Source organism: Ornithorhynchus anatinus, chromosome 16, assembly GCF_004115215.2.
Source record: "Ornithorhynchus anatinus isolate Pmale09 chromosome 16, mOrnAna1.pri.v4, whole genome shotgun sequence".
NCBI lineage: Eukaryota > Metazoa > Chordata > Mammalia > Monotremata > Ornithorhynchidae > Ornithorhynchus > Ornithorhynchus anatinus.
The window spans coordinates 8,998,442-9,020,781 of record NC_041743.1 but is presented as its reverse complement, the minus strand read 5'-3'; the positions used below and the strand labels follow the sequence as shown (position 1 = coordinate 9,020,781).

General features: G+C 41.0%; 2 protein-coding genes and 1 non-coding gene across 13 annotated transcripts in view; all 3 read right to left on the bottom strand.

Moving 5' to 3' along the window:
* The window catches only part of FAM163A (family with sequence similarity 163 member A), a 39,753-nt gene extending 35,351 nt beyond the window's left edge, over window positions 1-4,402 (bottom strand). For both annotated transcript variants that reach the window (XM_007668948.4, XM_001515932.5), the window contains exons 1-2: window positions 4,362-4,402; window positions 3,677-3,814 (exon numbers count right to left, since the gene is read on the bottom strand). The gene's annotated coding sequence lies outside the window, so the exon portion shown is untranslated. The remainder of the gene's footprint in view (window positions 1-3,676; window positions 3,815-4,361) is intronic.
* Window positions 4,403-4,445: 43 nt separating this feature from the next.
* Window positions 4,446-4,578, bottom strand: LOC114817610. The gene has a single exon (XR_003765471.1). It is a non-coding gene; the product is annotated as a small nucleolar RNA SNORA7 (small nucleolar RNA).
* Window positions 4,579-9,845: 5,267 nt separating this feature from the next.
* Window positions 9,846-22,340, bottom strand: part of TDRD5 (tudor domain containing 5) — a 37,173-nt gene continuing 24,678 nt past the window's right edge. For 4 of the 10 annotated variants that reach the window (XM_007668940.3, XM_029081069.2, XM_039914324.1 and 1 more), the window contains 11 exons: window positions 21,438-21,527; window positions 20,842-21,062; window positions 18,564-18,773; window positions 17,933-17,999; window positions 17,181-17,381; window positions 16,491-16,640; window positions 14,624-14,773; window positions 14,138-14,239; window positions 13,048-13,197; window positions 11,596-11,809; window positions 9,846-11,035 (listed from right to left, as the gene is read on the bottom strand). In XM_007668940.3, the coding sequence (XP_007667130.2) occupies window positions 10,797-11,035; window positions 11,596-11,809; window positions 13,048-13,197; window positions 14,138-14,239; window positions 14,624-14,773; window positions 16,491-16,640; window positions 17,181-17,381; window positions 17,933-17,999; window positions 18,564-18,773; window positions 20,842-21,062; window positions 21,438-21,527 (1,794 nt within the window). In that variant the 3' untranslated portion in view covers window positions 9,846-10,796. The other 6 variants (XM_029081071.2, XM_029081075.2, XM_029081070.2 and 3 more) reach the window with 6 other exon arrangements.

The following is a 22,340-nucleotide window of genomic DNA, read 5'->3' as shown; positions in this document are numbered from 1 at the left end:
ACAATAAATATCACTGTTACTACCATTAGACAACCACTGTGGTCTTCCGAAAAGCACAGTGGTGTTTCTTCAGTCACCATGAGAGTGTAGAGCCTGGGCCTTTACTATTTAACATAACACCTTAGTCTCCCTTACATGCCAACACTGCAAACGCTCTAAACTCCCACACACTTAGAGAAGGAGGAGGAAGAAGTGGAGGTTCTATTGAAAGGTGAGGGATGAAAAGCTCTCGAAGATGGTACACTGTAGTGAGAGGGTGTAGCTTTAAGATCCTCCATCTTTCTCTCTCTGAGGCTTCGGAGCCCTGGTGCTGCCCTCATTTCGGCAAGAGCTAGTGGGAAGCCAGGCCTCTGAGGAAGCAAGATGATGTTCTAATCTCCTAATGGAGCTTGACAGCAGCAAGATTAAAAGGATACGTGCAACCCCCAGAAAGTAGCACAGGAGAGTACATTCCTTCCCCTCTTATCCCGTCCTCCTGCTCTCAGCTTCTTTCCTTAAAGAACTGAAGCATAAAGATAAACCTTTGGTGGGGAAAATGATAAATGGCACAGGGGCCACGGTGAGTGGAGCAAACTTTTTAAAATCATTTCCAGGGGCCATAAGGTATATACTCAAAGTTGTTCTCAACGAGAAATGCACTTTTATAGGTGAAAAATGAGATGGACAGCAAACACACTCAAGCAAGGTGACAAACACAAAAACACACTCACACATCCCAAAACACTCACCCAGAAGAAGTGAGTCCTAGTGGAAGGAGCACCGGATTAGGAGTCAGGAGAACTGGGTTCTGACCTGGTTCCACCACTTGCCTGTTTAACATCTCTGTGCCTCAGGTTCCTCATCTGTGAAATGGATCATGCAATAGTTCCAGGTAGACGGTGTCTAATCTGGTTGTTTTTATTTAGCACAATGCTTGGCACAAAGTAAAAGTTTAGCAAATGCCACAATTATTATTACTGTTACCCAGGTGATACCTTCAGTGAGGGGCAGCCAGGAACAGAAGCAGCAGGTAAATGTACAGAATACCTAATGCTGAGCAGCATGGCCTAGTGGATAGAGCACAGGCCTGGAAGACAGAAGAACCTGGTTTCTAACCCCAGCTCCGCCAATTGTCTGCTGTGTGACCTTGGGCAAGTCACAACTTCTTTGAGCCTCAGTTACCTCATCTGTAAAATGGGGATTAAGACTGTGAGCCCCATGTGGGATGTGGTCTGTGTCCAACCTGATTAGCTTGTTTCTACCTCAATGCTTAGAACAGTGTTTGACACATAGTAAGTGCTTAACAAATACCATTATTATTATTATTACTATTAATATCTTCTGCCCCCAACATGATTTCTTAAACATGTTGTTCGCATGGTCTCCCTATATAATTCAAGTGCAAGCAGATGCATGGAGATGCCATAGAGGCAGGAGGAACCATGGTGAGGGTGGACTACATTACCAACTTTCCACATTCAGCTGGTGCTAGGCTCCCTATGCTGAATTTGCCATTGCCACTATGGCTGCCCCCATTGCTTTTACAGTCAAAATGGGACTTTGGTTCTATAAGCTGTTGCCTGAGTGGCAGACTGGGAGTAAAAGTTTGGGTTATCTGGTCACCTTACTTCAGGAATGTAGGAAGCTTTCAGTGGGCATGGTAAATCTCTGGGAGGGAGCCCCAGGAATAGCTGGGGCTTAAACCCACTCTCTCCACTTTCCCATTTTCTGATGTAAGGACAACAGAATAAGGAGAGAAGAGATGTGGACACTAATTCTCAACTGGATATTTTCCCTAGTATATAGTACAGGGCTTTGCACACAGGTCCTTAATACTAATGAAGTGGGAAAAAAAACCAACAACAAAAAATGGTTCCTGGGCTCTCAGAAAGGTCCACCCTAGCCCTAGACTCCTAATTCCAAGTTAAGCTGCAGGGAGGAAGGGGCCAAGCTGCTTTAAAGAATTAATTCAACTGAAAAAGCAAATTCAGAAAGAGAATAAGCCACAGAGAAAATCAAAGAGCTATTAAAGATTGCAGCTATGAGAAGGAGTAGCTGCAGGAATCCTTTTCACTTTGATGGCTAGCAGGAAGAGAAATTCCTCCTGCCAAAGGTGGATGGGCAAAGTGACTCCTCCCTGGCATGAGCTCTCAGAGCTGGTTAGAGGCTGGTTCATTTCTCCTGGGAAACGGGCCTTAATTGATATGCTGAGCTTTCCAGAGGGAACAGATCTAAGGGCTGAGTATATTCTCCAGCCTTACTACATGCCATAATAGAAATACCAAACCAGGTCAGAACAACTGACCTTCTAGTCAGGTGGAAACAGTGGCCTAGTGGAAAGAACATTACAGACTCTGAAAAACTTTTCTCTTTCATCTAGTATTCCTGTTGTACTTAAGAAAAATTCCTTCTAGGAATGAAACCTGCACCTGTGGGGAACAAGAACAAGCCCCAGGGACCTGAGCCTGAAGCTGCACATATAGGGAAGGGAGAGGAAAGACTGGAGAAAAAGGGAAGAAGTGAGGCCGGGACAGAGAAGGAAGGAGGGCTCTTTCTGGCAGCTATGTACAACTTGGCAGCTGCATCCCTCACACTCCGTTAGCCTGATCTGAGCTGCCATCCAACCTCATCTCACCGGCACCAAATGCTTTCCAACTGAACAGTAAAATCTCACAGTATTCCCATTTACAACCCTTACAGTGGAACTACTGTCCATAAGCCAAAGGAACAGTCACTTAAAAGGTAAGGAAGGTCCTGCCTTCATTTTCCCCATGACCTGGATCTCAGATTGGTCAGAATCTAACAGGTACTCAGAGTCAGAACTTTCCTTTCTAATTTAGGCTGTATGAAAGGAAATAGCTGGGAGACATCTGGCAGCAGGAGGGCAGCAGGGGGTAGAAAGAACAGGAACCTAGGCACTTTTCTGGTAGCTTTTTTTCTACTACCTCAACCCGCTTGGCCTGACACCAGATCAGGGACACTATCTCTCCTGCTTTCCTTTCACATTATCCTTTCATGTGGCTCAAGTCCTTTTCAGTCTTGGATCCTGGTAGCTAGTCCTTCATTGGACCCAGCCTTTTTTCATTCAGTCATTCAATTGTATTTATTGAGTGCTTACTGTGTGCAGAGCACTGTGCTAAACACTTGGAGAGTACAATACAGCAATGAAGAGAGATAATCCCTGCCCACAATGGGTCTACAGTCTAGAAGGGGGGCGGGGGAAAAACATCAATACAAGTAAACAGGCATCAATATAAATAAATAGAATTATAGATAGATGCATATATACACAAGTGCTATGGAGTGGGGGGAGGGAAAGAACTTTTTCCCACTTTAGAAAGAAGTGAACAGCCCACTGACCTACAGGATTTGGGGGACCACCATCTCCTGCAGCTCAGGAGGAATCACAGAAGTCCCTGCTGATGGTGCAATCCAACATTTCCAAGCCTACATATTTTACAGAGCTGTTGTCGATCTGATGAAAAAGCTGACGGGAGGCTGTGGTTAGGCCATTCCTGGAGGCTGACACTATGGCTCCTCAAACACTAGTCTGAGCTTGGGACAGCTCAGAATTTGATGTTCCATTCCTATCCTGTTTGTGTACAACAGAATCTTGCAAAGATTACTAATGAAGATTAAAAGAGAAGGACAAGAGGGCCTATTACAAAGCTTGATGGGATCTGAACATCCCCATTACCTCTGTGACTGTAGTCCATACTGCACCAGACTGTTATTACTCCCACCACCTGAACAAGGCTCTCTGCTGTCCATTTTGGTTGGCGTTCAAACTGCTAATGGGTCAGAGGAGGGCTTCACGTAACCTTGATGTCATGACCTGGGAAGGAGAACAAGAGGAAAGAGAGAAGCAGCCACAACAGGCCATGGGTGAGCAGCATTACTTTGGCCAGGAGGGGTAGGGGGGAATGTGACTTTGCGAGATATTCTGCTTCTGTGTCCACACATGCAACATAAATTCATCCTTCTGGCTTGCCTCCTTTGTTTACTTCCATTTGAAAATGCTGTGCTGGCATCATCTCCATGTCCAGTCCAAAGGGTTTCTGGGCTTTAATTCATTTTTTCTGTGCTACAGGAGAGGGGTCAGAGAGAAGCTATAACAGATGTTCTTCTTGTACATCTCGTTAATATTCTCAAGAGCTTCTCTCTTGGGGCTACTGAAACAATGCAGAGAGGCCCCTAATGAGGTGATAGCATGTCAAAGGACTGTGGACACCTGAGGGCCCCCTTGTCTTATGCTGTCTAGTTGTTTCCAACCCATAGATCCTCTGTGGACACATCTTTCCCAGAACACCCCACGTCCATCTGCAATCATCCTGTTAGTGTATCCATAGAGCTTTTTGAGTAAAAATATGGAAGTGGTTTACCATTGCCTCCTTCCGCACAGTAAACTTGAGTCTCCGCCCTCGATTGTCTCCCATGCCACTGCTGCCCAGCACAGGTGAGATTTGACTTGTAGCAGATTGTCTTCCACTTGCTAGCCACTGTCCAAGCTAGGAATGGAAATGCCTCTGCTTGACTCTCCCTCCCATAGCAGAGACTGGTAGAGTACTGAAAACTCTCCAGGTACGATCCTGAGAGGGATGAAGGCCCCTTACCAAGGGACAAATGAAGCTGTACCTGCTACAGTACTGGCCCGAAGAATCCCATACCTCACCCTTCCACAAGAGTACACTGAGCCCGGGAGACCTCACTAGAATGTGCTTTTGTCCTGCAGCTGGTTTCACTCCCTTGAAACAGGTAGGAGTCCTACCAAACAGCACCTTAGCACAGGCAGATATATTTCTGCTTGTCTGGGAGGGGCAGGCAGGTCTCATATATGTCTTTGGGAATTCACACCAGTTTACCAAACGGCATCAGTTGGGAAAACATCCTATTCCGTTTTCAGTGAAGAGGGCAAAGTCTCCACTGACCCAGCATTAGGACTGATAATTAAATCTCCAACCTCGGGCTCCACAGCTATTCATCAGGGGCAGTGGATAAAACAGCTTGCCCTTTGGGAGAAATAGGTCATTTACAGAGCTATGTCTGTCTTTCTTCTGTCCCTCATTACTAGGGTCCACTCTGACCGGCTAGAGGAGGACCACCACAAAATATATCCAGAAGAACATATCTGTAATGACTTTTAGAACATTGGGAGGTTGTGACTGTTGAATTCAGGATACTGAACACTGCCTCTTTCACAATAATGTACTGCAGCTCTCATTGTTCTGATTACTCTCCTGGCTCTAAGTTTATTGTTCTTACTGAACTTATCAAGTAAATAATCTCTTAAACACATAAAAATTTCAATTTGAGGGCAAAATGAAAGAAAATGCATGAAACATTGAGTAGAAAATTTCCCTGATATAAGTCTTATCAATTACAGAACACCTTACTGGAAGGGTGCAGTATTTTCCTTCCAAGAGTTGGGATGGGCTAGGGGTATGGGTAGTTGGGTTTAGAGGTAGTGAGACTGACAAGATGGCTTCTGAAATTGTATATCAGCTCTGTTTTCATAACCAACAGCCTAAGTAGCAGATTAGCCCATGGCTGGTAACTATCTCTTGGAGCTGCAGCTTTTTTTTTTTTTTTTAAAAAAAAAAGGCAATGGTGAGGACTTCAAGAAGTGACTAGTGGGTCTCTGGAGATTTCCCACTGCCTTTGAAGATTAGCAGACTGAAAACAGGATCTATGGGTAGAGCCATACTGAAGGGGTTGAAGAGGTTTAGAAGGGCCGAACTGTTTAAGAGATATTACTTTACCACCAGTGCCTGACTAAGCACTCAGTGACATTTGAAATAGGACATTTCCTATAGTGTTCAGAATCTCAACCTATGCAAGGCACAGAGCTCCTGCCTTTGGGCACCATCTAGCAGCAACAAGCAGAAGCACAGCCCAGCCTAAATGGCTGAGTATATCGGAAAAGGCCTCTCCTCCCCACTCACCCACTCACCTCCTTAACAGATCTACAATCAATCATATTTACTGAGCATTTCCTGTGTGCAGAGCACTGAACTAAGCGCTTGGGAGAGTACAATATAACAGAGTTGTTAGACATATTCACTGCCCACAGTAAGCTCCCAGTCTAGAGGAGGGGCTACACAGGAGAAATCCCAAGGATCAGGAAAGGCACTGTATCTAAGAGTCCCAAAGTCAGAACCTCTAACACGGCTCTTCCATTGGGACTATATTGCTTTCCCTTCCCACTCCAGAAGCAACTACCGGGGAGCACAGCTGCCCAAAACCTCAGGGGAAGGGGACCTTACAACTAGAAGAAAGGCTGTGTGCCACCAAGCACCTAAGAAAGGCCGGAAAACCTCTCGCCCTGATTTTTTCCTGTCTAACAAGAAATTCAGCTCTCTGAATGTTTCAGTTTCCAATGCCACTTTCCTTTGCACACAGGCCATTAATACTACAAGTAGTAATAGTATTGTGCAGGGCACTGTACTAAGCACTGGGAGACAATACACAGATGGGAGACACTACACAGATGGGAGACACAGTCCCCTGCCCTCGGAGGTGACTTACAAACTAAATGCAGTAGCTAGGTTGGTGAATTAGTGTATTAGCATTTATTTATTGAGCACCCACCTGGTACTACTAAGCTCTTGGGAAGTACAAAACAAAGAAGGGACCCATTGCCTGTGTATATATAATTCTATTTATCTATTTTGATGGTATTGATGCCTGTCTACTTGTTTTGTTTTGTTGTCTGTCTCCCCCTTCTAGACTATGTAGGGATTGCCTCCATCTGTTGCCGAATTGTACTTTCCAAGCACTTAGTACAGTGCTCCACACACAGTAAATGCTCAATAAATACGATTGAATGAATGAATGAATGGAGCTTGCACTCATACAGGGGACATTTACTGACATTCATGCCATTAGTGTGATCTGGGAAAAAGGGCAGTCTGCTTCCCCAAATACACGTTCACACCCATCCACCATCCGCAGTCAGGGTAGCTTACAATGATTGAGATGAGAGGCCTGTAAATGAGGTGTCCTAGGGAGTTTGCTGGGAGTGAACCAGCAGTGAGACCAGGCTGGGGTGCTAGGTGAGGATGATATAAACAAGTTACACTGAACTATGCACAAGAGTCACTGCTAATTAGGTAAAAGCATAGCTAACAACAATATAAATCCAAGTCTGTACTGAATCAGGTTCAGATTTCCAGAAATGCTCAAGTAATAACACACAATATAGAAAACACAACCTTACATCAAGACAGACTATGGTCTGCTAAAGCCAAAGAATTCCTGTCACTGAAACTCTGGAAGCTGCATTTGGACATTTGGTTTTTGTTTTTCCTCTTTGGCAAAGTTTTAATAGTTAGTGTCCCTTCAGAGCTCATCATTTTCTTGATCCACAAGGCCATTCTATAAAGCTAAGGGACAGGCCTCTAGGAATGCAGTACACCCTGTATATGACATCACTGAAGATGTCCAAGTCTTCACCGATAAGGACAGACAGTCACTGAGCCTGGCAACATCTCCTCAATTAGAGACTTTGTTCCAATATTTCAACATCCCCGTCGAGTTTTACATTTGAATTTAAGAAGGTACCCAATTTAGATATTTTAGATTACTAAAAATTATCTTGTTAACGTCCCCTCTACCCATGAACACATTAAACATACTTTATATTAAATTTCAGGTGATTTTACAATGTTCACCTTATCAGGAGACCCAAGTTCCAGCTTGCCACTTACCTGCTGCATGACTTTGGGCAAATAACTGACTGGTGCCCCAGTTTCCTCATCTGTAAAATGGGGTCAAAAGTACCTCTTCTTTTTCCTTCAGACTTTGAGCCCAACAGGGCCTGTGTCCCAATCCAATTAGTGTGTACCTATCTAAACCAGTGTTTAGCACAGTGTATGGCTTGTAGTAAGTGCTTAATAAGTACCATCATTATTATGCATAATGAGAGCAATCCAAACAGACTAAAATGGATTTCCCATCCCACTACCTTTGCTTTTTATCTGCAGTACCTCCACTCAAGGGCAAAGTCAAGAAGAATATGTCATGCCAAAGATGAACATTTTGATTACACAAGTGATCTCTAATGCAAAGATTAATTTGAATAATATCTCAATTACAGCCATGGGCAATCCCAGGACATTACCAGTGAGACTTCACCCTACTGCAGATCTTTTCATTCTTTACTCAGTATACTGAGCAGAAATCAAATTATTTGATAGATGTCAAGTATTTTCCCATATTAGAAGGATTAAAGACAGTAAGAAAATGAGGTGAAGATTTCAAGAGGCTTGCTTGTGGAAAAATAGCTACTTGGATGAAAAAATGCTTTCAGAATAGTCTGCTGGCAAAATGACTTCAGTAATAAAGCAAAAGTTTAAAATGGATGACAGTTTAACATGAAATCAATAGGCTGTGTCAATGAAAAAGGCACAAATTATCTAGCTAAGAGGACTGTTAGTCCCTTTTCCCTGGAACTTCAAGGAAAATAGGCACATTCTCCCCTTCACTGAACTAAAGGGTTTTGGTGATTGAGTTAAATGAAACTGCAAACTCTTGCTGAATCAGCATGTCAGCAACTAATTACTAAAAGGAGCTAAATGCCCTTGAAAAACAAATGTGACATTCCAACTTCAAAACCTCCAGCTGCCAAAATAAAGCAAACAAGCTGCTGAATGCCTGACAGCTTCACAGACTAGGTTCAATTCCTTTGCTATCTTCAGGTTTAATATCATTTCTATTTGACTCCTACTGTCCTTAACTTATAAGTAGCTGAGTGAAATCAAAAGTTTCATTGTTAAAAGAAGGAAAGTGGAGCCTGAGTGACAGGATTCATTGTTCCTTCAACAGGATTGAGCCAAGGGATAAAATGAAATAAATTAGGGTTGGTAAACTAAATGGCTCTGTTTTTAGGAAACCCATTTTCACAAGTATATAAAAGGAGGAAGTTGTTTTCACTTCAGCTATATGCTAAATCAAAGACTTCCTGCAACAAAGGCTGATGTGTTTCTAAGAAATTAGGTTTACAACAAGGAAAACTGCACTTCTGTACTTTTACCTGGGGACAAAAGCAGGGATACTCTGCTCTGCTATTGGAACAGAGCCAGTAGTCACAACCCAAAGAAGTGAATAGTGGCATAAAACCAAGTTATACAACAGTGCACCCAGTTGTGGTTAGAGATGTGGGTCCTGATTTGGGCTTTTGAAGTGCAGATGTCCATAGGTGAATTTTACCATCACCTCTCTATAGCAACAGAGAAGGGGAGGAGGGCCCAACCTAACAGCATGTGGCTTTTACTCTTTCCAAAGCTTCAACACAGTTTAGCCTCTATTTTTCCTTTCTCTATCTTCTTTCAGCTTCACTTCTGACTGTCCCATCTCTCCTCCTTGTAGTGTCGGCCACTCAACGTCTATGTCAAGCCTGCATTCTAAATGCCCACACAAACACGATACAGAAGTTGTCAACTAGTCGTGGAGACAGAAACAGTCTCCAAATTTACTAAAACAATATTTCTTACTGAACAACTGTGATACTCGCCTTAACTCAGACACTGAGCTCAATGAGAAACAAAGAGTGCAACTGGTCTGATTACACTGTACCTATCAACACTTTGCTTAACCCTTGGTGCACAGTAAGCACCTAATAAATACCACAAGAGTTGCCAAAATAATTCACTCTACTGAACTGTGCCAGCTGTCCCTTCCATAGTTCAGCCTAGAACAAGAGTAATACCTGTGGTACACTTTTCTCCCATCAACTGGTCTTTTCCCCAGGAAAGTATCTGAACACTACCAGACTTAAAATTAAGTTGGGAAAATCTTGAGGCATATAATTCTTTTCTAGAACAGGAAAGAGTAGTAAAAGTAAATGAAGTAGAGAATGGAGTCAAAAGTTAGATATCAGTTCTTTTACTTCACAAATAACTGGGTAATGAAAAAAACAAAAATTTTGTACTATTTTACCTAAAGACATATAAATGCATAATAAGAAGTCACTAAGTTCTAGATTGCCACGTCTGCCTCACACAATTCCATTCATCTGAATGACTACAACTGCCAAACTTTGGGAGGACTAGGCAGAATCAGCTGTTACATGTTTTCACAATCTACAATAGATATACAATAGAAGAGTATACCTCTGAAGAGGTCTTGGGAAAATGGGCCAAAATATTCTCCAGAGCAACTCAACCAGAAGCAGCTTGCCTATGGCAATCACCAAAAATACTGATGATGATGTGCGGGCTGCTTCTTTGGTTTGACATTTTTCTCTGGTTTCACTGTTTAGCTTTAGAATGATTCTTTGCTCAGCTAGGTTAGGTTTGCCACCTGTGAACACCTATGCAACAGCTGTATATACACATGTTTAGAAACACATATGTGTATCCAGTTTGGTGCTACAATTTCTTGAAGGGTTTACTACATCCAAATGCATGGAACTGTGTGAGGGCAAAAGAACTAACTAGAATTTGTCCATTTTTTCAAGTTCACCAAAGCTTGGCTTGCACAATGCTGCAGAACTAAACTTAACCGAAACAGAAGGAAAGTGAGTTTATTAAATATGGTGTTGCAACAACGATTATATTCAAAATAAAAAGCAGTGTGGCTATACAGTATAAGACCTATTTTTACTGAAAATTAAAATGACAAATGAACACTGTTTTCATCTTGGTAAAGCAAAATCCAAGCTTAAAAGGGATAAGACGTACTATACTCTCGTATAATGAAACAGTAAAGAAAGGGAAGAAGCACTGTTGCTTGAGTCCCTGTCTCAATTTCTCTTCATACTTGTCCCAGAAATTAATCAAAACCTCCCATATTTATACTCAGTTTTTGCTCTTCTCTCATCAAGCTTCCATCCTTCTCAGGCTTGGGTGCCACTGGAGAAAGCTGCTGGATGTGGCCAAACGAGCTGCTGCTCCCAGGGCTGCTGTTGCGGTACCTTGGGGGACGTACAACTTTTGGGATCTCTGGTGTTCAGGAGATAGCAGAGAGATATGATCTGTGGCCTGGTGATGGGGATGGATACAGTTCTCAATCAGAGGAAGGGGAGGAGTGCCAGATGAATCTTCATTCTTCAAGCTACCTGGGTAGAAAATAAAACACAATGGCAGCCTTATTTTACCAGCACAACATGCTTCATCAATTATGCTACGTTTTAACTACTTAATTTACACTCCATTAATTCCTCCCTTTTCGGGGGGGGGGGGGAGGGGGTCCAGGGGAGGGAAGGAGGCTTATTTTCCAAGACACATGAAAATGGAAATAACCATGGCAAAAGTAATTTGATGTGGGAAGGAGGGAAGAAGATCCAGAGAAGACTATAAGGATAAGGCAATTCATGATAGAACTGCAGAGAGGAGAAATAGAAGCATACAAACTTGAAGCCCAGAAAATGATCCTCAAGAAACCAAAACAAACTTCTCCCAAACCAAAAGAAACCCTTCCATTTTTTTGTACAATGAGCAGACCTTATTTCAAGGTTTCTTTTTATCTAAGAGGCTCCTTCTCTAATTCTATGCTGATAAGACTGAATTCCCTGTTGGATCTATAAAAATCAATTCAATTTTCTCTTCAAAAGAAATCACCCATCAATGCACTAGTCATACATGCATATTCAAGGGTGAACTTTAAACCTTCTTATACCATTGAGCTTCTCTTGGGAGTCAGGAATTGCAGAAAGTAAATTGCAAGTGAATGGTGCTGTAGGCAAAGAGATCTGCTTAGGTGGTGTTTGAAAATGTTTAGGCTCATGTTGGCTCATTTCATTTGACTGCTGGGAACGGACGAGAGAGATGTAAAATTCTTCCAACGATTTGGACAACACGGATGCATCTGAAGAATCCCCAAGGTCTGATGGCTACATTACATTAGGAGGGAGTGGAGGAAGAAAGGACAGGGAAAAATAGATTAGTAATGTATTGTTAAGCTCCTTACTCCATCTCTCTCCTTTCCAAAGGGCAGACCATGTATATCTCCCATCTCTCCTTGCCCCCTTAAACAATTTTACATTAAAAAATTGAATAGTATGGTTCTGCTACTTGTCTGTGTGACCTTGGACAAGTCATTTAACTTCTTTCTGTCTCAGTTTCCTTATTTGTAAATTGGAGATTCAATACCCGTTCTCTCTCCTACTTAGACTGAGCACTCCATTTGAGGCAGGGATCTCATTATTTCTAATCTAGTGTACAGTGCTTGACACATAGTAAGCATTTAAATACCTCTAGTATTATTAGTAAAGACCCATATGCTTCATGAAATGTTAAACCTTCTCTCTGAAAGGTTTTCAAAAGCGCATATTGACCCGGAAATCAAAAGATCTGAACTGCACTCACAGTAAATAGAACTGTAGGAACTGTTATTAACATATATCTTTAGTCACTCTGGAAGTTCCTTATTTTTCACTGAAGAGTTAATGGAAATCAGAATAGAAAATAAAGAATAGTAACAAATCAAATAGGCACTCACGTTTGATGAAAAACACTGCATCACTGTAGTCAAAAAAATCAATTTAAATTGCTTCAATTTTTTTTTTATAAAGAACAATAAAACCAGACTTTACTACCACTGGATTTAAGTGTCTGGTCATATCTTGAAACATAATAATGTTGGCTAACTCCAAATACAATCAGAAGATGAAGAAATGATGTCTCTACAAGGAGTATGGATGTTAGGATTAATCGCTCCATTCTACAAACTTTTTTATCATTGCTAATTGACGCCTTTAGAAGAACAAAGTCATACTATTATTAAATGAAATGATCAACCTCACATGTAACTATTCTGGCCTACCCAAAAACTAATGCTGTACCCAAACACTCTAAATGTATGGTATGGATTAGATGGAGGAAGATGCCAAGTCATCTTTTGGACTCTCAATTATTTCTGCCATAGGTTATTTAATCATGTTATAATCTGCAATAGACTTGCTAGAGGCTAAAATACCAAATATATTTTTTACCAGTCATTTGCAATTGGATTAAAATAAATCCTTATACATGCGGCCATTCAGAGAGGAGAAATTTTACCTCGAAACAAAATTTAAGTATTTGCCAAAATGTTTAGCAAGCCAACACTGTATCATTCCCAGCCAAGTACCTTTGGGTCTTTGGTTGTGTCAGGAGTTCTTTCTTGACCACTCTGTTTCTGGAATTCTAATTTTTGACCTGTTATTCTTGGGATATTCTTCAGATCTGAAGACTGCCACCCTTCATCCCATGTATTTTCAGCAGCTGAATGACACTGCCCCTACAGAGGAAAAATAAAGTATGGTGATCTACCAGTTGCTCTAGGGGAGGAAAAAAGTAGCAAATTTAAAAAAAAAGAGAGATAGGCGTGCCCTTTAACTGAGGCATTTTTCATTTGGAATAACGAGCATGATAAAAATGGCTTGCTACTGCAAAACACATTTCCCTCCTCCCTTAGCACTGTTTCTCACCAATTAAGATGCCAGATAATTCCTTTCACACTGATACAGGAGCTAAAACAATGAGGGAGCCAACCTAGTCCCCACTACCCTTGAGAAACTGATTGCATTTGATAACCCTTCAATTTCAATCCAACAACATTTCTTGAAGAAAAATGAAATGATCTTCCATTGTGTTTATTTACAAGTGCAGACAAATTTGGATCAGTTTAAGCATCAAAAGCCCACAAAATTTATATAAACTGACTTACTGTTTAAACAGCTCTGAATTTATTTTAAAATTCATCTCTATAGCTTTCTCAACTTTCAGGTTTTCAAAAGGTGGTAAAATTACCCAAGAATAACTGTTTCGGGCTTTTCTTTTGTGATAAACTATGGACAACAAAATTTAGCCTTGCTAAAATTGGGCACACTTCCCAGTGTAGATTATTTATGATGAAAAAAAATCTGCCCAAAGGAAGGGGTAAAAAACCGAATAATTTCTAGTTACAGTGGACTATATAAAACGCTGCAGAAAAAACATTGTATAAAACTTGTACTGAATTCGAATTTACTTATCAATCCACTGCCAATTGTGAAAGAAACTTCATTATCTGATCATTTGATTTTTTTTATGTCTTAAGTATCCTAGAATCCCTTACTTGACCACTTCAGATCACACTGGAGTTCAGATTCTCAGTATGAGAATCCAGCCTGCTGCAGTAGTCAGTGGCAGTGCTGTTTCCTGTCACCGGGACCCGCATGAAAGGCATTGTCACGAACCTCTGTTCCAGTTTGTGTAATCAGCCAGTTCTCATCCCAAATATCTTCACCCACAGACACTGACTCAAGGTATGGCATCTCCAAAGAAGATTGAGCCTTTTTCTGAAAAGCATTAAGAGAGAAATGTCAAGAAATGAAGGAACTTTAACAGTTTCCTAAGAGTCCCCTTGAAAATTTAGAAAGATTTTTAACAATGCTTTTCCCAAAAAACGCCGTAAATATGTTCCTGTGCTAGGTTTCACCCAAGACTGCATCGAATGCCTGCCTTTCAAAAAATGGCAAGTGGGTAATATATTAATAACACAGAGGCATTAGTTTCCCTTTTCTTTTTTGCAGCTCAGAGTTATTCCTTCTGGACTGATAGAGAATTTGCTCTTCCGTTTCTCATTACAAGTGGTAAATTTTAAATACCTTTCTCATTGCAGTCCCCTTCAACCACAACTTCTTAAACTTCAGTTCTGAAAAATTACCTTGATCTTCTCCTACCTGTATTTTCTGTTCTGGCTTTGTGGGCTCTGGGTTAGGTTTCTTTGGGTCCTTTTCTTGAGGTTTCCAAGAATTTAAGTCTGAATCCAACAACTGCGTATTTGCTCTGGGTTCCACGTATATGTCAGTCTGTTGGTCATTAGTAGTTTTCTAGGGAAAGTCATGAAAGCAAAGCATAGTTTATATTTATTCTCCCTCTCCTTTTCCCACAGGCAGCATTTCTACAAGAAATAATATCCCATTAAAAATAATACCAGAACACATGGCATACTCTACACTGTAATACACCTAAGATACTCACCTTAGCTGCACTATTTTCCACTGTCCTCACTTCCAAATCATCTGAGGATCTGAGAACAATTCATTACTTCAAGGGAATCTCTAGATAAAGGGTGGAAGGCTTAACAACTTTTACCCATTTGTGGAAGATCACACACAAACTTCTCCTAGGTTATCACTTTCAAAGATGGGAGGGAGATTAAAAGGCAAAAGTAGTTTATCTAAAAACCAATTACTCAACTGCAATGGTCAAATCATAAAATCTGTAGTGCTAGAAAGGACACCTCATTTAGTTAGTCCTCCAAGCATTAGAGTACTGGTATACTTCAAAACCTTATCCCTCACTTCAAAGCCTTATTGAAGACACATCTCCTCCAAGAAGCCACCCCTAACTAAGCTCTCTTCTTCCCTCACTCCCTTCTGCATTGCCCTGATTTGCTCCCTTCATTCATTCTCCCTCCCATCCCCAAAGCACTTACATATATATATCTGTAATTTATTATTTATTTATATACATTCAATGTCTGTCTTCCCCTGCTAGATTGCGAGCCCATTGTGGGCAGGAAATGTGTCTGTTATACTGTACTCTCCCAAGCATTTAGTACAGTGCTTTACACACAGTAAGTGCTCCATAAATACAACTGAATGAATACCTCTTCAGGGCAAATGTTCACTACAACTTCTGCTCTTCTTTTATTTAAAGTCCTGCACTTATGGGGTTCCCTGCTTGGAAGTTCAACCCAGTCTTCAAACAGCTCAATCAGGAAATTCTTAAGTCTACGACAACTTAACTATTTCAAGACCACCCTGTTCCTCTTGTTTGCTCCCCTGGCCACAGCTGGGATTCTCCTTATAAAAACTCCATAATATAATTTTCCTTTCCAGCAATCAACAAAGCTTTTCTAAATAATTCTTAATATTAAAGATAGAAGAGAGCTTTTTTAAAAAAAATTCAGGAATTGAATTTGGGTCAAAGAGAATGTTTTTAATTACTCATAAGCATATTTTTTTGAATTCAAGGAAAATAAATTGAGTAGTCCAGCTTTGTAATCTCTTCCAACCCAAAGAATTTTCTCTAGCACTTTCCACTCATACTGATATCATGATGATTCTACATCTGATTGCTGTAAGTTAAGCGCCAAAATAAAATTGTGGATCATAATATCAATTTTCATTTTAATCTTACTGTCCTTAAGAATTTTTTTCCTTTTGCTCAATTTACTGACCTGGACTAATTAAACAACGGAGGGAGTGCTAAGAAATACTATGCCTGACTGGACTACCAAAGTGATGACAAAGACAGACAGATGGATGAACTTCAGAAAGATCAGAGTGCAAGCTGCAGAAGACAGAACTGACTTTTACATGTAATACATCGGTGCAGCATTCATTATTCCAAGTGATTTTTACATGTAATATATCATGGCACCATTCATGACACCCAAGAAAAAAGGGGGAATTTTGTTCATTCTAGATAAAAGATTCCACAATGGATGATTTAATTTCCAAGCTCTTTTTGGATCAATTTACCAGAACAGTATATCCCCACCCTTCTCAACGACATATTTGTTTTCTATATTTTTCTCACCACATCATTCTTCTCTAGCTGAGGATTGGTTATTCTTCTGTCCTCACTAAGATAATGCTGGGCAGAAAAGCACAACTCTGTCAAACCAGCTTCCTCTGACTTTGAAATAGCCTTTGTGTACAAGGCTAAGGGGTTCAGTTCTTTGAAGCCCTACAGTTTTAAGAAAGAGGGAAAAAACAAACAAAATGTGTTATTACAGATAAAATAAAAAGCCAGTTTCAATTTACCACTTCAGCAAGCTGTCATTTTTCAAACCATGGAGATTTAAGAGGTCGCCTTTTTTTTTTTTTTAAATGGTATCTGTTAAGCATTTACAATATGCCAGGCACTACACTAAGCACTAGAGTGGATACAAGCTAATCATGTTAGCCACAGTCCACGTCCCACATGGGGCTCACAGTCTTAATCCCCATTTTACAAATGAGATAACGGAGACATAGATATGTTAAGTGACTTGCCCAAGGTCACACATCTGACAAATGGCACATCCAGGTTTCGAACCCAGATCCTCACTTTATCCAGTAAGCCATGGTGCTTAATCTTTCTAGTTATCAAAATGTCAAACAAGAAGCTGGTATGTTCTTTGTAAGAAACAGAAAGAATTACATGACAATGTTACCATTTCACCTAAGGTGAGTTTTACAGTGTAAAATAAACACTAAAAAGATTAAAACATCCAGATTCCTTCACCTTGGATGGGATATTTTCTCTGCAGACAATAGCATGGCCTTCTGCTCTCAAAACAAGATGAAAATAAATGTCTTCATCTGAGGATGTATCACACAGAAAGAGGTTAAGGACCCCATCTACATACTCATCCACTACTCCCACCAAAGGTTTCAAGCCACACAGTTTCTGGAACTGCATAACAGCTCCGGATGTCCAACGTCCCTAAAAGAGACAGAGTTTTACAATCAACATAGTTTTACAAGTTTACTGCTTGCACTGCTTTCAATTTTGTTAAGGGCAATTACTTCAGCTGAAGGCCAAACCCAAATGATGGGGCACTTGGGCTTTAAACAATAGGATGCAAGACCATTCATATTTAACTTTCGCTCCAAACTGAAATTTTTTAAGAAAAGAAATCCACACGGAAGCTCACACAAAGAAAGATCACAGGCTTGTGGCTATAACTGAGATGAAAACTTAGATTTCTGCTTTCTTTCGCATGATTTTGCTTGACTGTGAAACTGGCTAAGGAGGACACTTAAAGCATAAATTAGGTAAACTTTTAGGTAAACAAATTCAGAGAATGGTAATGGAAATATTTATTAACTAATTTCAACTATTGAACTCCCATAAGAATTGCTAATCTAAAGGAAAATGTAGCTGTTTTAGAGCAAAGAAGTAATAATCCCAAAGTCTACCCTACAGAAAGGGAGAAAGATTCAGAATGGAGTCTTTTAATATGGTGAAAAACAAAAGTATTTATATACACATACCATAATGGGCCTCACCCAAGCTAAGGAACAAGGGATAGCTTGGGCAGGAAGCTTTGTGTAGCAGCACCTGTGAAAGTAAATCAAACCCATGATCACTTAATTATATTCAAAAACTAACCTCTGGGAAAATTATACTCTTTGTAGGCCCTACATCCCATAAATAATTCAGAATTTTATTTAGGTCTTTTCAATTAAATTTCAGAGCACAGAAAAATGTTCAAGGAACAAACTGTACAACAAGAACCCTCCAGGCAAGAGCAAGCATAATGTAGGGGACAGAAGTGCAAAATTTCTTTGTAACCCAAAATATCTCCAATGTGAAAGATCACCTTGGAATGATCAAGAGGATTGAGTCACATGGTTCATTCAAATCATGAAGGGAGGCACGGGGGAAAGAGAGTGAGAAAGGAGAGGCAGGTCTAAGCCTGGGCATATGGGAGCAAAAGATAATGCTAGTAGGCCATCTGTAAAATTTACTGATGATATTTATCTCCAGAGAAACATGTGACCTGAAGGTAAGGAAAATAGACAAAAAAAAGGAGAGAGGGGAGGAGAATCCCAGCCTGATCTGGTTTGAACACACCACTGTTCAAGAATAAATTGATTACTCCTGCTAAATCCAATAACTTACTTTAAGAACCTCAGAGAAGACTTTTGGACAGTTCCCAGGTTTCCAAAGTCTGGGTAGAACACTTCAACTTCCTGTTTTCTGACCCGATGGATGATGACTCGGTACCACCACATGTCCTCAGAGATCCTCACACAACAGAGATGACCAGGTTGGATCATGGACTCCGGCATGACGTACCGATCAGAAACCAGGGAATTAGAATAGCAGCGCCTGTGAAATTTCAGACAACCCAACAATGGTGGAAAAAGGGAGTATCCCCCTTATTTTCTTCCTTCCCAGCTGTTTTCTGAGAGATAATCTCCTGCCTGGTCTCCGGCTCAACCTCCCTTACTGGTGCCTCTGATCCCAGCCCCTTTCATCCCTTAAAAACACCTGCTCCTGCTCTTCTCCCCTTCCTCCCTGTTACTTTCAACTTTTCACTCTCAGATGGCCTTTTCCATTCTGCTTCCACTAAGTCCAACCAAACTAAAATAGCTTTTTTCTGAATTCCTGTGCATCCTCCAGCTATCCCCTATCTCCCACTCTCTTTCCTGTCCAAACTCTTTAAAATGATGCATATATACACAATACCATCACTTCCTCACCAACAACTCTCTTAACCCAATACAATGTTTTTCACCCCCTTCGCTATATTGAAATTGTACTTTCCAAAGTCACCAATGCCCTCTTCTTTGTCTTATTCCATCTTAACCTCTCAGCCGTCTTTGACACTGTTAGCCAACCCCTTCTCCTTGGAATATTATCGGATCCAACACAGATTTTTCCTGGTTCTCCTCTTCCTCCTCTTACCACTTTTCTGTTCCTTTCTTCACCGGCTCCTTTTCTTTTTCTCATCCTCTAACTGTGGGTGTCTCTCAGAGCCCTGTTCTGGGTTCTCCACTCTTCTCACTTTCAGATAGCACATCTGCTCACATGGCTTGCAGTCTGTGGTGCAGACTACCTCTCTAGTCCTGACCTCTATTTAATCTCACATTTCTTCTCGCCATATGGATGGTCCACTGGTACCTCAAACTCAACATGTCCAAAACTAAACATCTTCTATTCTAAACCATCTTACCTGACCACCAGCAACCCCATCTCCATTGACATAACATCACACTCCACCTTGTCCCTAAATGCCACAACTTTGGTATCATCTTATTTTTTATCATCTTTCAGCTCTCACATCTCAACAACTGCTAAATTCTGCTAATTCTTTCACTGGAGCATTTCCTGGATTCGTCCCATCTCTTCCATCAAAAACATGCACCTGTTTCAAGCAATCTTCACTTCACGGTTATACTACTGCATCAGTCTCCTTGCTGGTCCCCCTGCCTCCAACTTTCCCCTGCTTCAGTTCCTATTCCACAGTGCCACACAAAGTATCTTCCTGAAATGTTCTTCGGAACATATATCTCTCCACTTTTTATAAAGCCCCAGTGACTACTCATCTCCCTCTGCAAACAAAAACTTGTCACTGGCTTTAGGGTCTCTCCATTTTACAATTAGTTTTCTTCATCTGCTACTCTTCAGCTCATACTCTTCCCTCTCCAGCTGAATTCACCTAACTACACCCTACTCTCAACCTGCCTGTCTCTGACCCCTTACCCATGCCTTTCCCCTTACCTGGAAGTCCCTCTTTTATGAAATCTGCCACCTTCAAATCCTCCTAATATCCCACATCTTCCAACAAGCCTTCTCCAATTAAATCCCTTCTCCCTGAGATGTATGAACTCAACAGCCACCTCTAGCATTTATGTGTTTCTTTATACCCATCGCAATCCTCCGAATTAATGTGTGATTTCGACTGTACATTCGGTTATTTATTCTGATTCCACTATTTGTCATTATTCTTATGTCTACCTTCTCCTTCAGATTGCACGTGCCTTTTGGAAAAATAATATTTCTTGTGCCTCTGCTGTTCTATATCAAGGGTTTAGTATAGGCACTGCATCCAGTAAGCACTCAAATACTATTAGTGTTATTGACACAGATTTCAGAAGGACATCTAAAAATAAGCATCTGCTTATATTGTATCAACCTTAGTGCTTAATACAATGCTTAGCATAAAACAAGCACTTAAATCAGTACAATAAAAGTTGAAGTAGGCCCTACAGATAAAGCAATATGAAGAGCAAAAGTTAATAAATGAGGCTAATTTAAAAACAACTAAATGCCAAATAAGACCACTCTGACTGATAAACTAGGCAAAACACATGTCTGGGTATTGGTTAATCACTGATGGAGCCCGAAATTGAAAATAGAGATAATTAAGAGTCAGTCACACAGAAAAGCATACCTCATTTCAATCATCATGTCTTCTAGTAACTCAGATGAGTCCCTGCTATATATACGAATGTAAAATTGACTAGGGGAGATGATATACTCTACAAAGACCCCCACCAGAGTACTGCTGTCTAATAGAGGGAGACGGCAGAGTTTTTTGTCTAACACAGCATCTGGGGGAATCTCAGGAGCTGATATCTCCAAACTGGGCAGGGAATCCCTCGATCTCAGAGGCTACAAAGAAAAAGAAAGAAAAAGCAGATTAGATTCAAGGAAGCCAACACTAGCTTAAGGAATGAGACACCAACCCAGTAGTGTAATAATTAATAAAAATCAGGTTAAATGTTTCAGCAGTGAATATAGAAGAGAATGTTCTTCCCTCTAAAGACTTATATGGATCGATTTAGAAAATCTCTTTCCGCCCTTAATCCTAAACAACATAGACACAGAGAGGTGAATAATGAAGGGCCTTCCAATCTTCATCAGCCACTAATATAAAGTGTTTAGTGATTTTCAGAATTTCATGTCTAAGGCTGAAAAACATCCCAAAGACCAGCTGATTGGGTCCCTCCCAACTGTGAACAAGTAGAAGAAAAAAACCTTAAAGACCTCGTCATTGCCACCCTGGGTAATCTGGGCTTCAGAGTCCTGTGCTCTGTGCAGAACATCCTGTAAAACAGCTGGTTGAGTCCCTCTTATCTGTGAACAAGGGTGAAAAGAAAACCTTGGAGAGGCTACTAGTGCCTCAGCTGCATTTAGCCCTGAAGGAAAATATTCCCCAACATGAACTCTCCCCTATTCTCCACATGCCTTTTTATAGTCTCCCACTGCTTCACTAAACCTTGCTTAAAAAAAAACTGTCACCTTGCCCTTTTCTTGCCTTCTATCCATCATTCTCCTCCCCTATTACATCCCCTCCTAGGAGTACCATTCAGTTATAGTCAGGAATCCCTACTCCAACATGGGCCAACCACTCTTCATCACGGACCTGGCCCTAGCCCATCTCCCTCCTCCTCCTTCCCTAATGCCACCATCTCCCTTGCCACTATCTCTCAGGGAGGCTTCACTTCCTTCCACTCCCTTCTCAAGGGAAAAGGGACAGTAGTCTACCTACTTCATCTCAATGCCACTGCTGTTCCTCCTCTCTCAGTTCCTCCTCTCACTTTCCCTTCACTGATTATTACATCATCTCATCACATTGCCGACACCTTCTGCAGCTCCAAGTCCTGTCACCTACTGTGGTCCAGGATTTCTGAATCACTTCAACCTTCATGTTGATGATCCCTAAGAACCCCCACCCCAACCACTTCCTTCCATTTCTCAACTCTCCCGTACCACCTCAGCCATACATCAGCATGGATATCCCCAGGATCTAATCATCTCCAGACAACACACCATCTCCAGCCTCACCAACTCTCACCTGCCACTATTCAGTCATCACCTTTTGACCTGTCACCTCATCCACATGCTCTTTCCCATCTAATCAGTGCTCACCATGAGCACTTCTATCCA